At 41.1% G+C, this 13,855-nt stretch overlaps 1 protein-coding gene across 3 annotated transcripts in view; it reads right to left on the bottom strand.

Annotated features, from left to right (window-relative positions):
• LOC105023794 (tumor necrosis factor receptor superfamily member 14-like) overlaps positions 1-13,852 on the bottom strand; it is a 45,158-nt gene extending 31,306 nt beyond the window's left edge. Inside the window, exons 1-8 of one of the 3 annotated variants that reach the window (XM_010893250.4) lie at positions 12,840-13,851; positions 11,841-11,997; positions 8,563-8,659; positions 8,187-8,468; positions 5,692-5,779; positions 5,409-5,580; positions 5,217-5,263; positions 2,529-5,110 (exon numbers count right to left, since the gene is read on the bottom strand). In XM_010893250.4, the coding sequence (XP_010891552.1) occupies positions 5,080-5,110; positions 5,217-5,263; positions 5,409-5,580; positions 5,692-5,779; positions 8,187-8,468; positions 8,563-8,659; positions 11,841-11,870 (747 nt within the window). In that variant the 5' untranslated portion in view covers positions 11,871-11,997; positions 12,840-13,851 and the 3' untranslated portion in view covers positions 2,529-5,079. Of the gene's footprint in view, positions 1-2,528; positions 5,111-5,216; positions 5,264-5,408; positions 5,581-5,691; positions 5,780-8,186; positions 8,469-8,562; positions 8,660-11,840; positions 11,998-12,839 lie in introns of those variants that run through there. The other 2 variants (XM_010893252.4, XM_034295696.1) reach the window with 2 other exon arrangements.
• Between the last annotated feature and the right edge of the window lie 3 nt (positions 13,853-13,855).

Genomic DNA, 13,855 nt, shown 5'->3' with positions numbered 1-13,855 from the left:
TTACAACTTTGCACTCACCTGACTGTAGAGCTAGCAATCCTGCTAGGAATCAGTCCATGCATTGTCTCTTCAGCAATTCGAACCCAGAGGTTACCTTAGCCAGGTAAGGTGCTGCCCTGCATGAAACAAATAAACACATCCCGTTCGACCGCCCCTCACATTTCCCCGCCTACGTTTACTATGCTCCTTATCCGTTTTCAGAGTAAAGAACCGGGAACGACACATGCGGAAATCTGTCAATGTCTGCCTAACCGAAAACTGATGAGGAAGGACTTCCTGTGGAAGCTGAGAAACACCTTCAGTCACTGGTTCATCCCACCAACTGTTAATCCTCTATATTACTATTGAACACAAAATCTATAGATCAGTGCAGCCTGTTTGATATTTGCTGCTCCAATATTGTGCAGTGTTACTGATGCTTGGTGTTTACTTGTTTTTTTAAGGCTAAAGTATGTTAGACAATGAGTAATAAATATTGTTAGTTTAGTTAAATATTGCAGGTCATCTTATTTGTAGCCTTTACATGCATATCTTAGATAATGACAGGGTTACATTAGGCATACTTACACTTTACCATTTATCATGCAAATACAGACTATAGCCGTAGTCAATTCTAGACATAGAGAATATCTACATTGGTCATCTGAAATGTATATCTACTTTCTCCAAGATTGTAGTGTTTAAATTGTATTTACAATTTAAACACTTCCAGAACTCAATCTCAATTTCAAGTAAATCATCAGATATATCAGACCTTTATTCTGGTATCAATCAAGGCATTTTTGAAAGGTGTGCTGTTATAGTTCATTGCATCTTCAAATAGAATATATATGTCAGGCCACTGTTCTGTGAAGTACTGTTCCATATTGGCTCAGTCCTCTGCTGATGTAATGGAGTCACTGCCAAATATTGACAACATGGTCAGAGGTGAACCCACTTAGTGATCTGCAGCAATAGAGGCATTGAGCAGCAGCTCTTCCTCAATCTTGGCTCTGCATCCCCCCTCAGTCAGGATATTGGATGTTCCACTACCTGAAATAAGTTTTCAAAGCACTTGTGAGCAGTCCCTCGTTTATTTGACAGTACTAGAGCCAGTGGCCTTGTTAGAACATATTTAGTACACAATAAAAAGGCAAAGAAGAGTTTTAACTGCTCCCAGTCTTGTGCTTTACAAAGGTTGTGTTCACAGTCATAGAGGGTAAATAGTTAACCAATTACACTTACTGGAAATGTAATTCCAATGAAAATGAAGTGAAACTGTACGGAGCATGAGTCACAGCTTACGTTACACTTCCATTTAATCTTTGTCCAAAGTGTTTCTCATTAATCCACTGGTATTTCATCAACTAGGTTGGAATGCAGCTGGAGGAGGAAGTGTCCCAAAAAAATCTACAAATTAGCTGAGGTATAATGCAGCTAATGGTGGAGAAAGAAGCCCAGGGAAGCCTGAGGAGAGGATTCTGAGGGCAGGAGCATGAGGAGACGAGCATGAGGAGGGGACCATGAGAAGAGGAGCATTAGGAGAGATGCCCATGTCTGCCCGGAGATCAACTCCCTGAACCTGTAAATCAACAACAGCACAGTGATCCTGGATCAGATACGGACCAGGATATGTCCTGGTCCGTATCTGAGGTTCAGAGAGTTGATCTCCAGGCACCCTCAGTCTCTCCTCACCCTCAGTCTTCATCACTCTGTCAAGGAACATGCAATTATGTACTGATCAGAGTTAACCAGCTGCATAGGATTATATTACTATAGTCAGATACAGATCAATGTCTTTCTAGTTACTGTCAGGGCAGTTAGGTTTCTATATCACTGAGGGATTAATGTGAGGTTGAATTGGCAAAACTAACAAACTGCACTACACTTTAAAATTAAGCAGTTTAAAACTGTTGGACCGTCCTGAATGTCCTCATTTTGTGTTCCTGAACACTATGTTGTTATTGTCCTCACCTGTGTTCCTGAACACTGAGTTGTTATTCAATCAATCACATTTATTTATAAAGCGCTTTTTACAACAGCAGTTGTCACAAAGTGCTTTACAGAGACACCCGGCCTTAAACCCCAAGGAGCAAACAACAGTAGTGTTGAATTTCAGTGGCTAGGAAAAACTCCCTAAGAAGGCCACATTTTTGGAAGAAACCTAGAAAGGACCCATGCTCAGAGGGGTGACCAGTCCTCTTCTGGCTGTGCCGGGTGAGATATTAAGAGTCCCATTGGAATAATTAATACATTTCTCTGGGCTAAATCCAGAGTCTATTTGATTTTAGACTAGGTCAGAAGTATAACCAGGTGGACAAGGACAGGGACAGCAACGGGCCCCCAAAACCAGGTAATCCGCAGCTGTGGACCAGGACCTCATCTCCTCCTAAAATTTAAAACTGGAGGAGACTGAGAAAAGTTAGAAGTGCATTCCTCATATCCCCCAGTACATTAATAAAGCAGCGTAAGACCTTGGAACTGAGATGGGGGGGGGGGGGGGTCCGGTGACACTGTGGCCCTACCCGGGGGAGGCCCCAGATAGGCATTGTCTTGTGTGTCTTGTGTGAAAGGCATTGTCTTGTGTGTCTGGAAAGGCATTGTCTTGTGTGTCTGGAAAGGCATTGTCTTGTGTGTCTGGACGGTAATTGTTTGGATTCTATTCCTTTGTAACTGTTCTGTTTTCATGTTCTGTTTTCAAGTTATTTTATATTTCAGTTCTTTAATTAAAGTCCTTTGTTCTCTGTACGCTTGTGTCATGCCTCCATCTGCAACATGATCACTTCTCAGTTGTTAGAGCTTCATAGAAGCTGTTAGATGCCTTGTGAGGTGTGAAGCTTGTTAGTTCTGTTATTAGTAGAGACAAGTACAATTGGATGTGACAATGTAAAGGTCATTCAGGGGCTAAGGGGGTGTGAGGACCAGTCTACAACATTTGAACTACAACCAGATTATGAATCCCCATCCAGCCCTTATCCCTCAGGCACTTGCTCAGAATGCCCTTCATGGTCAGTTGTTGCTGACGAAACTCAGGGTCTGACATCAACAGAGTGGCTATGGGTTTAATAATCACATAAGTCTTCATTAGCTTTTTGTTGTGCAAAAAACTGAGGAATAAGTAGGCCTATACAAAAGAAGAAAGTATGTATGGAAGACAATGAGAACGCTGTCCTCCCACCTTATCCCAAGGAACTAATGACACTATAGGCCACCTATTCAACTCAGAAAGCACAAAGACCAACCAATGATCGACTGATACCATTCAATGATGACCATTAACAAATACCAGATCCCCCTCTCCTACATTCCTTTCCTTAACTAAACATAAGGACCCAGTACTTTTAACTAGTAACTCATTCACAGAATTAAGTATACATCAGTTCAAGAAATTCCATAACAGGATCTCTACTGAGAACAGAGCCTATAAACAGAAGTGACCCACAGTGGAGCCGGAAGCGAGTACTGCAGCCAGACCCGTCTCGAAACTGTTGAGCAACTGAAATCCTATATCAAGCAAGAATAGGAGAACATTTCACTTTCAAAACTACAGCATTTGGTCTCCTCAGTTCCCAAATTCTTACAGAGTATTGTTAAAATAAGAGGTAATGTGAAAAGGTGAAAAGTGTTAAAATTTGAAAGCATATAATCTGATGTAATGTTATGCTAAAATCAAAGTCAGAGCCTGAGGAGCTATGATCATCTCTCTAAATGCAAACAAACATATTTTTGCATAATATACCAATATTTCTTCAGATAATGATGAACCCTCCCAAGCACCCACAGTATGTACACGTATAGGCAGTGGCGTCGATCTCAAATTGACCCAAACAAGAAACCGTAGTGGGGGGTTAAGCCCGGAATCTATAATGATCCTAGCAACGTCTCTGCATATACGTAAACATACATACACACCTATACATATGTACACATATACAGATTGCTGATATGTATGTTTGTTAAAGAACAAAAGCTGTCTGTCTTATTTGGTTATAAACATTTTCTGTGTAATTTCTCATTAAATGTGGACTTTAACAAAACACAATCTGTATTAAAAAGTATTTACAATAAATACATCAAAATCTTCAATATTACAGAATAATTGAGTATTGTTAACCAATCATGGTTTCAATAATATAACAGTGTATATCCCATTGTGATGCATCATGGGTAACTGGTCATCACTGCCCCTTGGGTTCAGTCTGTAATGCGATCATAGAAATCCATGGTTACAACAAGTGGAGTCCATTTGTTCTGTACTGGTGTCCTGGATGTCTCATTCTCCGGTCCTTTGGACAGAGTTTGTATCAACAGAATACAACTTCCACAATGTCCACTGTGATGTTGTGGGATGTTTAAGCCATTTAATGGACAATCTTATCCAGAGCAATATCCATTTAGTGCATTCCTCTTAAAATAGCTCAGTGGGAAAACCACTCAAGCCAGGCTACCAGCAAAGCTACAGTACTGTTTAAATAGAATATTAATTTGACTGTGTTTTTTTATCAGATACTCAGGAGTCTTCAAATTAAATGGACATGGACTCCACTGTCCTCCTCAACGGGAAGCTGGTTACACTATTCAAATGCAAGAATGGAGGACAGCTTTGACTGAGTGGGAGTTTCCCTTCCGTAGGGCTTGGACAAGCAGATGACCGAGCAAAGAGCTTGGGTTTGAGCAATGCCTGATGGTACGGAGGGGCAGGTAATTCGCTGCTCTGAAGACAAGCACCATGTTTTAGTAGATGAATTCAAGCTTCCACAGGAACCCAGTGGATGATGCAGTGAAGCAGGGTGACGTGGGAGAACTTAGAAAGGTTGAACACCGGATGGTTGTTGGACAGATCATTTAAATAATGGACACCTTTACCTGGACAGAACCGATTGGGTCCTTCTATGGTTTCCATCAGTACCAGTACTGGGAGATTTTTAAATGTTAGGATTTCAGTCCATCTATCACAGCCCTGATTGGTTAATACTGTACACTACAAAACATATGTGATGCCTCCAACTGTTGCAAAAAATGGAGTCTATCACATTTAACGTGTAGTAGACAGAAATCTGACATGAGTATGTCTCAAGCCAATGGACCTCATTGTCCGGATTATTCTGAGAAATGTTCAAGAGGTTTCCATCTGGTAAGAAGAATATTAGTAAGATGTTTCAGTGTACACAAAAACATTTAGTAATAAATAACAACTAAAGTGAGAACTAAAAATAACAACAGACAGGATAATATACCTTTTCTCGTTCCTTAAAGAGTGTCCCTCTGTGTCTGATCCCAATAACTGAAAATTTAAATGCAATAAAACATAATAAAAGTTGTATTAAGACAAATAACGAGTATCAAATGACAGGTAGACAGTTGTACTCAATGTCAAAAGTAATGGATAATTCTCATCTGTAAAATAACTACTGGAACTTATAAAGTACCTTTCTTTTTTTTTTTTTTTTTAAATATAGTCCAATCCCAACTGCTGCTATCAAAGCTATTGCCACAACAACACATACAATGACAGCTACAGGCGATGAGGTTTCTTGTCCACATTCAGAATCAGACTGACGAGTTCCAGGTTTAATTTGCTGAAGGTTCAGTTGGTCACATCTATAATAAGAGAAAATAAACAATGGTAATGGACAATATGGTCAACCAGCCTTCAGGTTTATATTTCTGTGGGTTCATTATTGTAGAATTGTATGTATATTTGGAACTTACTGTGTGTGTGGTTGACAGGATGTAAATGATCCATCTGAATAGGTGTCACCAGTACAGTTAGTACACACAGTGTCTGTAGATGGACTTCCTGCAACAATACACATTGACTTTTAAATTAAAACACATGAACCTTTAAATTAGTGGAAACCGTTGTGCCCAAGTCATCATTCACCTCACCACAGTGTGTAGTGTAGTTAATGAACATTTATAATGGAAAGTCTTTGCATCAAAAATAGGGCAAACACACTTCTAGTTGTTCTGTTTGGAACACAACCCTGCATCTACACCATTACAGAATCCCCAAAACTTCCCTTTATAAATCACTATCTGGGTCAGGAGGGAATCATCTGAAAGCTTGTCTTTAACCAACATAACCAGCTATGTTATAAAATATGATCTTACAGTGCCAGACTTTCACAAGGCAATTCCAACAAAGAAACTGCAAATTTGATTCACAAAAAAAGTTAACACTTGTTGACTACAATTGTATAGTAGATATATATAACAAGTATTTATTACACAGCTGATTTTGCAGGTTTCCCCACTTACAAAGCATGTAGAAGACTGTAATATCATAGGTACTCTTCAACTGTGAGTGACGGAATCTAAAACAAATCCAGAAAATCACATTGTATGATTTTTAAGTAATAAATTAGCATTTTATTGCATGACATAAGTATTTGATACATCAGAAAAGCAGAACTTAATATTTGGTACAGAAACCTTTGTTTGCAATTACAGAGATCATACGTTTCCTGTAGTTCTTGACCAGGTTTGCACACACTGCAACAGGGATTTTGGCCCACTCCTCCATACAGACCTTCTCCAGATCCTTCAGGTTTCGGGGCTGTCGCTGCAATACGGACTTTCAGCTCCCTCCAAAGATTTTCTATTGGGTTCAGGTCTGGAGACTGGCTAGGCCACTCCAGGACCTTGAGATGCTTCTTACGGAGCCACTCCTTAGTTGCCCTAGCTGTGTGTTTCGGGTTGTTGTCATGCTGGAAGACCCAGCCATCTTCAATGCTCTTACTGAGGGAAGGAGGTTGTTGGCCAAGATCTCACGACACATGGCCCTATCCATCCTCCCCTCAATATGGTGAAGTCGTACTGTCCCCTTTGCAGAAAAGCATCCCCAAAGAAAGATGTTTCCACCTCCATGCTTCACGGTTGGGATGGTGTTCTTGGGGTTGTACTCATCCTTCTTCTTCCTCCAAACACGGCGAGTGGAGTTTAGACCAAAAAGCTCTATTTTTGTCTCATCAGACCACATGACCTTCTCCCATTCCTCCTCTGGATCATCCAGATGGTCATTGGCAAACTTCAGACGGGCCTGGACATGTGCTGGCTTGAGCAGGGCTACCTTGCGTGCGCTGCAGGATTTTAATCCATGACGGTTTAGTGTGTTACTAATGGTTTTCTTTGAGACTGTGGTCCCAGCTCTCTTCAGGTCATTGACCAGGTCCTGCCGTGTAGTTCTGGGCTGATCCCTCACTTTTCTCATGATCATTGATGCCCCACGAGGTGAGATCTTTCATGGAGCCTCAGACCGAGGGAGATTGACCGTCATCTTGAACTTCTTCTATTTTCTAATAATTGCACCAACAGTTGTTGCCTTCTCATCAAACTGCTTGCCTATTGTCCTGTAGCCCATCCTAGTCTTGTGCAGGTCTACAATTTTATCCCTGACGTCTTTACACAGCTCTCTGGTCTTGGCCATTGTGGAGAGGTTGGAGTCTGTTTGACTCAATGTGTGGACAGGTGTCTTTTATACAGGTAACAAGTTCAAACAGGTGCAGTTAATACAGGTAATGAGTGGAGAACAGGAGGGCTTCTTAAAGAAAAACTAACAGGTCTGTGAGAGGCGGAATTCTTAGTGGTTGGTAGGTGATCAAATACTTATATCATGCAATAAAATGCAAATGAATTATTTAAAAATCATACAATGTGATTTTCTGGATTCTTGTTTTAGATTCCGTCTCTCACGTTTGAAGTGTAACTATGATAAAAATGACAGACTTCTACATGCTTTGTAAGTAGGGAAACCTGCAAAATCGGCAGTGTATCAAATACTTGTTCTCCCCACTGTATACATATATTTCTCCCAATCCCAATTTACAACATTGTGCCACCGCTACAACAGTCACTACGGTGTCGGGAGAGTCATGGATCGCCACAGGCTTCCCCCGGTACCTGTCCGATCAGCTTCTTTCACAACCCTCCCTTAACCAGGAAGTCAATGAGAGCCAACACATCGGCAGAAATGCTCCCTTACATTGTCCTATCCCTAGCCAGTTCAGAGGTGCCAGCCCCGCCCAGAGACACTGCTGGAACGCAGCAGCATCAGGAAATCCCCAATGCTGATAACCACCTTCCTCCCCCTCCCCCGAACAACGCCAGCCCAATATTCCCCACCCCACCGGACCCCCCGGGCACAACCGATAGTGGGTAAATAATAATTTAAAGTCAACGGAATATTTCCATGAAAACCGGCCTACCTTTCTGTCTGATGTATTGACCAGGTTCACAGCTGCTGTGTCTCTGGGCTGCTTTACAACCATCCTTAGTTGGGTCTGTACAGTAGAACCCCTCCAGTGGCTCACAGACAGTGTCTGATGAAGGTGTACATGGATGTTTTACCATCAAACCAAAGCCTGGGTCACAGTGTCTACATGGTATACATCCTGGAAGACCATTGGGTTTATCAAGGTAGGTGGAGCCAATACAGGGGACACAGGAAGTACTTGTAAACTCTGTACAGTGCTTGTATACATGGTTTCCTGTAGGACAGTAAATCAATATGTCATTGATGGATTGGAATTAACATTTATTTTTCTCATAATAATCCATTTAGTATACAGAGATGGTCCTTACCTGGTGAACACATAGGACAACATTCATCACCTATTCTGTATTCAGCTTTATTACAAATAACAGGGCAGTCTACAATATCCAGTACACCAAGCCACAACTGTAAAAGAAGAAAATGAAAACATACTAAACAAACTAAAGGAACCCTGAATAAATGAGTGGAGGAACATAACAAATGCAGATACTTACATACAGGTTTACTGTATCGTAAAATTAAGCAATTAATACTCTATCATGCTCAGTAAAATGTATAGAAATGCTGACCCAGCTGACCTTAAGTTGGATCAAGACGGCAAATGTTAGCGCTCTCAACCACCATCATCAACATACACATGTGCATATACAGCTCTGGAAAAGTTTGGAACAGAAGCATTCAATTTGCAGTGGCCTCTTAATTTTAACCCTTCTGTACCTTATTTAAAACCTTCCTTTCAACTTTTTTGGAAAGGAAAGAAAAAGGTGCAGTAGTCTCTTAATTTTAACCCTTCTGTTCCTCACTCAAAACCTTCCTTTGTATTTTTTTGGAAAGGAAAGAAAAAGGTGCAGTGGTCTCTTAATTCTTTCTGGAGCTGTACATATACACTACTATTTGGGGTCATTTTGGGGACATTTTGAATCCACAATTGCTAATGCAACAGTGAAGTCAACAGAGAAGAGGCGACTCTGGGATGCTGGCCTTTTCCCAATCTTCCTCTGTCTTGTGTTTGTGTTCTTTTGCCAATTTTAATCTTTTCTTTTTATTGGCCAGTCTGAGATTTGACATTTTCTTTGCAACTCAGCCTAGAAGGCCAGCATCCTGGAGTCGCCTCTTCACTGTTGACATGGAGACAGATGTTTTGCAGTTTCTATTTAATGAAGCTGCCAGTTGAGGACCTGTGAGGCGTCTGTTTCTCCAACTAGACTAATGTATTTGTCCTCTTACTCAGTTGTGCACCGGGGCCTCCCACTGCTCTTTCTATTCTGGTTAGTCCCTGTTTGCGCTGTTGTGTGAAGGTAGTAGTCCACAACGTTGTATGAGATATTCAGTTTCTTGGCAATTTCTCCCATGAAATTGCCTTCATTTCTCAGAACAAGAATGGACTGATGAGTTTCAGAAGAAAATTCGGAAACACTTTATTTGGCAGGATGGAAATAACAATACATTTTGTATTGTTTCGTGGAACTTTCCTTACAGTTTCCTTGTTATTTCAGCATAAACATACAAAATATGAATAGGTGACTAGCATGCCCTTACATAGTGTTACTGTCTCAGCTACAAAGCTTTTCCCCAAAACATTCCTAGCAGTTACCTACTATTTTCCGCAGAAACATGCTTGCCATTGAAGTGTATTTACCATGTTGTTACCCAGTTGTTTCCTCTATGTTTCTATGTTGTTTCCTGGAAATAACCTAGTTATTACCTCCTTATTTCCATCCTGCCAAATAAAAAAAAGTACTTGTTTCTTGCCATTTTGAGCCTGTAATCGAACCTACAATTGCTGATGCTCCAAAAACTCAACTAGTCTAAAGAAGGGCAGTTTTATTGGTTCTTTAATAAGAACAACAGTTTTCAGCTGTACTAACATAATTGCAAAAGGGTTTTCTAATAATCACGTAGCCTTTTAAAATGATAAACTTGAATTAGCAAACACAACGTGCCATGGAACACAGGACAGATTTTTTGCTGATAATGGGCCTCTGTACGCCTATGTAGATATTCTATTAAATATCAGCCGTTTCCAGCTACAATAATCATTTACAACATTAACAATGTCTACACTGTATTTCTGATCAATCTGATGTTAATCTAATGGACAAAAAATTTGAAAACCAGGACATTTCTATGTGACCCCGAACCTTTGAATGGTAGAGTGTATACAGTTAGGTCCAAAAATAATCTGACACTGACCCAAGTTTTGTTATTTGGGTTGATAACCAAAATGCCCAGGAGCCGCCGGTTTTATGTTTGTACACGGTGCCCAACATCACTGGTTTCTGCTTTGTTTTTGTTTTATTTTCATTAAAACATGGATTACTACCGTCCTTTTGCCTCTGCGCCTGTGTCCTACCTCCACGACCATGACACTGTACCAGAAGGATGGGAAGAAAAAAGTATGGAGAAGGCATACCACATTGTGATGGCATGGGCATGCATGCTTTCCAGTGGCACTGGGTCACTAGTGTTTATTGATGATGTGACAGAAGACAGGAGCAGACGGATGAATACTGAAGTATTTATGGATATATTGTTTGCTCAAATTTCAGCCAAATTCAGCAAAGTTGATTGGACAGAGCTTCACTTCACAGTTTTTTAAGGCAAAGAGGTGGAACATTCTTCAATGGGCGAGTCAATCACCTCAACCCTATCGCACATGCATTTCACTTGCTGAAGACATAACTTAAGGCAGAAAGAACCACAAAAACAACATCCTGCTGAAAGAGGCCACTGCCATCAGGGAATACCATTGCCATGAAGGGGTGTGCCTGGTTTGCAACAATGTTTAGGTAGGTGGCACATGTCAAATTGACTTCCACATGAATGTCTGGACCCAGGGTTTCCCAGCAGAAGATTGTCCAAAGCATCACACTCCCTCCACTGGCTTGTCTTCTTCCCACACTGCATCCTGATGCCATCACTTCCCCAGATAAACGGCACAGGTACACAGCCGTTCACGTGATGTAAATGAAAATGAAACTCATGGGATCAGGTGAATTTCTTCAACTGCTCCAAGGCCCAGTTCCGACGCCCATGTGACCATTGTAGGAGTTTCTATGGTGGACAGGGGTCCAACGGTCAGCGGCTACACAGCCCCATACACAGCAGGGTGAGATGCACGGTTCAGACCAGACAGGATTTCCTTTGTTGCCTTTGCGCATCGATGTGCCTTGGGCGCCCAACATCCTGTTGCTGGTTTGTGGTTTGTCCCTCCTCAGACCACTGTCGGTTTGTACTCACCACTGCTGACCAGGAGCACCCCACAAACCTTGCCATTTCAGAGATGCTCTGACCCAGTCATCTGGCCATAAAAATGTGTCCATAACAATTTGTCAAAGTCACTCAATTTGGCCCTTATCAAAATTACTCATGTCTTTATGCCCATTTCCCCTGCATCCAACATGTTGACTGCGAGAACTGATTGTTCAGTTACCACCTAATCTAACCAGATCTTGACATGCGCCCTTGATGATCAACATTATTCGCTTCACATGTGAGTGATCATAATGTTTTGGCACATCATTGTATTTTTCACCACTGTAAAGGCCTGACTGCAAGATTTGTTTACAACACAAACTTTACTTACAATCCATATCAGGCCTGGAAACTGCCTCATTGTATCTTTCAATGTTCAGCATGTCACTTGGAAAAGGCAACCTGGATTCTTGGGATGGTTTGAACTGAGAAACTTGACTCATCCCTCCTGTTTTCAATCGTCATGTAAACTTTCATTAATACAGCTACTGGAAGTCAAAGAAAAAGTTTTAAAATACAATATGTAAGAACAGTAAAATTAACAAGATTCATTCAAATTCAGATCTCTAAGTCCCTTCCTGGGTTCCTGTCTTTCTAAAGAGTTTTTCTAGCTACTGGGCTTCAGCATCATATTGCTGAAAGTTTTGGGGTTTTGGACTGGGTATCTGTATAAAAACATTTGTAACAACTGCAGATGTAAAAAGGGCTTATAAACGTGATTGATCTTTAATTAAACTTTTCATGGACCTCTATGCAGTGTAATAATTAGCACCACCTTGCACCACCTATCCCAGGCTGACACATTTATACAGTGGGGAGGACAAGTATTTGATACACTGCTGATTTTGCAGGTTTTCCTACTTACAAAGCATGTAGAAGTCTGTAATTTATATCATAGGTACTCTTCAACTGAGAGTGATGTAATCTAAAACAAAAATCCAGAAAATCACATTGTAAGATTTTTAAGTAATTGATTACTATTTTATTGCATGACATAAGTATTTGATCACCTACCAATCAGTAAGAATTCCGACTCATAGTTGAAGAGTACCTATGATAAAAATTACAGACTTCTACATGCTTTGTAAGTAGGAAAACCTGCAAAATCAACAGTTTATCAAATACTTGTTCTCCCCACTGTATAAATGTGTCACCCTGGGATAGGTGGTGCAAGGTGGTGCTAACTACTATACTGCATAGAGATCCATGAAAAGTTTAATTATCAATCACATTTATAAGCCCTTTTTACATCTGCAGTTGTTACAACATTTTTGAATGAATGGCATAGAAAATCACACTGAACTGGATAGGTCTGATGAAATTCACTCACCTTCTCTACAACCGTGCCTTTATTTTCAATGGTTCCTGTCAGTGTAACCCACAATGAAGGACGATGGGAAAGTAGGATTACAGAAAAGTGGGTTTGTCACATAACGAGCTCTGTTGAACCAGAACTTCGGGTTTTCAGTTCCAGCAAGAATGCAGGAAGTGTAGCATGATCAGAAACAATAGCAGCCAAAGCTCTGAACCAAATCTGCTACCTACTAGGTAAAGTGAAACTTATCTAGTGAAAGTGAATAAACACAGAGCTCCTCCAACAATCAGATTACATTCTGTCACTATGGCCTGTCCCTTTGCAGAAAATCCAACATACATCAGAGCCTCCACTGCTTTCACTACCTAGCCTTATCCTAGCTACAATGGGGTCACTGGCAAACAAAATGGACGAAATATGACTATGAATCATCTCACAGAAATTGATTATAGATTACAGTGTCATCATTTTCACAGAAATGTGGGTAAACAAAGGCATACCCAACAACACAATAGGGCTAGAGGGGCGCGACGTCTTCGGGGTTGATCGTACAGCAGAGGACTCCGGTAATACCAGTGGCGTCACCAGACGGGCTCAGAACATGTGCTGGGCAGCTGGCCGAGGTATTTACTGATATTTTCAACCTGTCATTGGCCCAGGCGGTTTTTCCAACGTGCTTCAAGATCGTAATCGTTGTGCCAGTGCTGAAGCAGTCGACTGTGTCAAGCCTGAACAACTTCTGACCTGTTGCACTCACCCCCATGATAATGAAGTGATTTGAAAGACTGATCCTGGACCACCTTAAGTCCTGCCTCCCCCCAACACTGGATCCCCACCACTTGGGCTACCGATCAAACATGTCTACAGAGGACGCCATTACCACTGCTTTACAATGTGGCCTGACCCAGATTCATGATCTCCTTAGTCAGACGTTGAGAGAGAGAGGTTGTTGTCCTGGCATCATGTAACCAAGTCACTTACCTCCTCTCTGTATTCGGTCTCATTGTTGTTGACGATGAGACCCAGGATGG

The sequence above is a fragment of the Esox lucius genome, chromosome 12 (assembly GCF_011004845.1).
Source record: "Esox lucius isolate fEsoLuc1 chromosome 12, fEsoLuc1.pri, whole genome shotgun sequence".
NCBI lineage: Eukaryota > Metazoa > Chordata > Actinopteri > Esociformes > Esocidae > Esox > Esox lucius.
The sequence above is the reverse complement of the archived record's forward strand: the minus strand, read 5'-3'. Positions and strand labels throughout refer to the sequence as shown.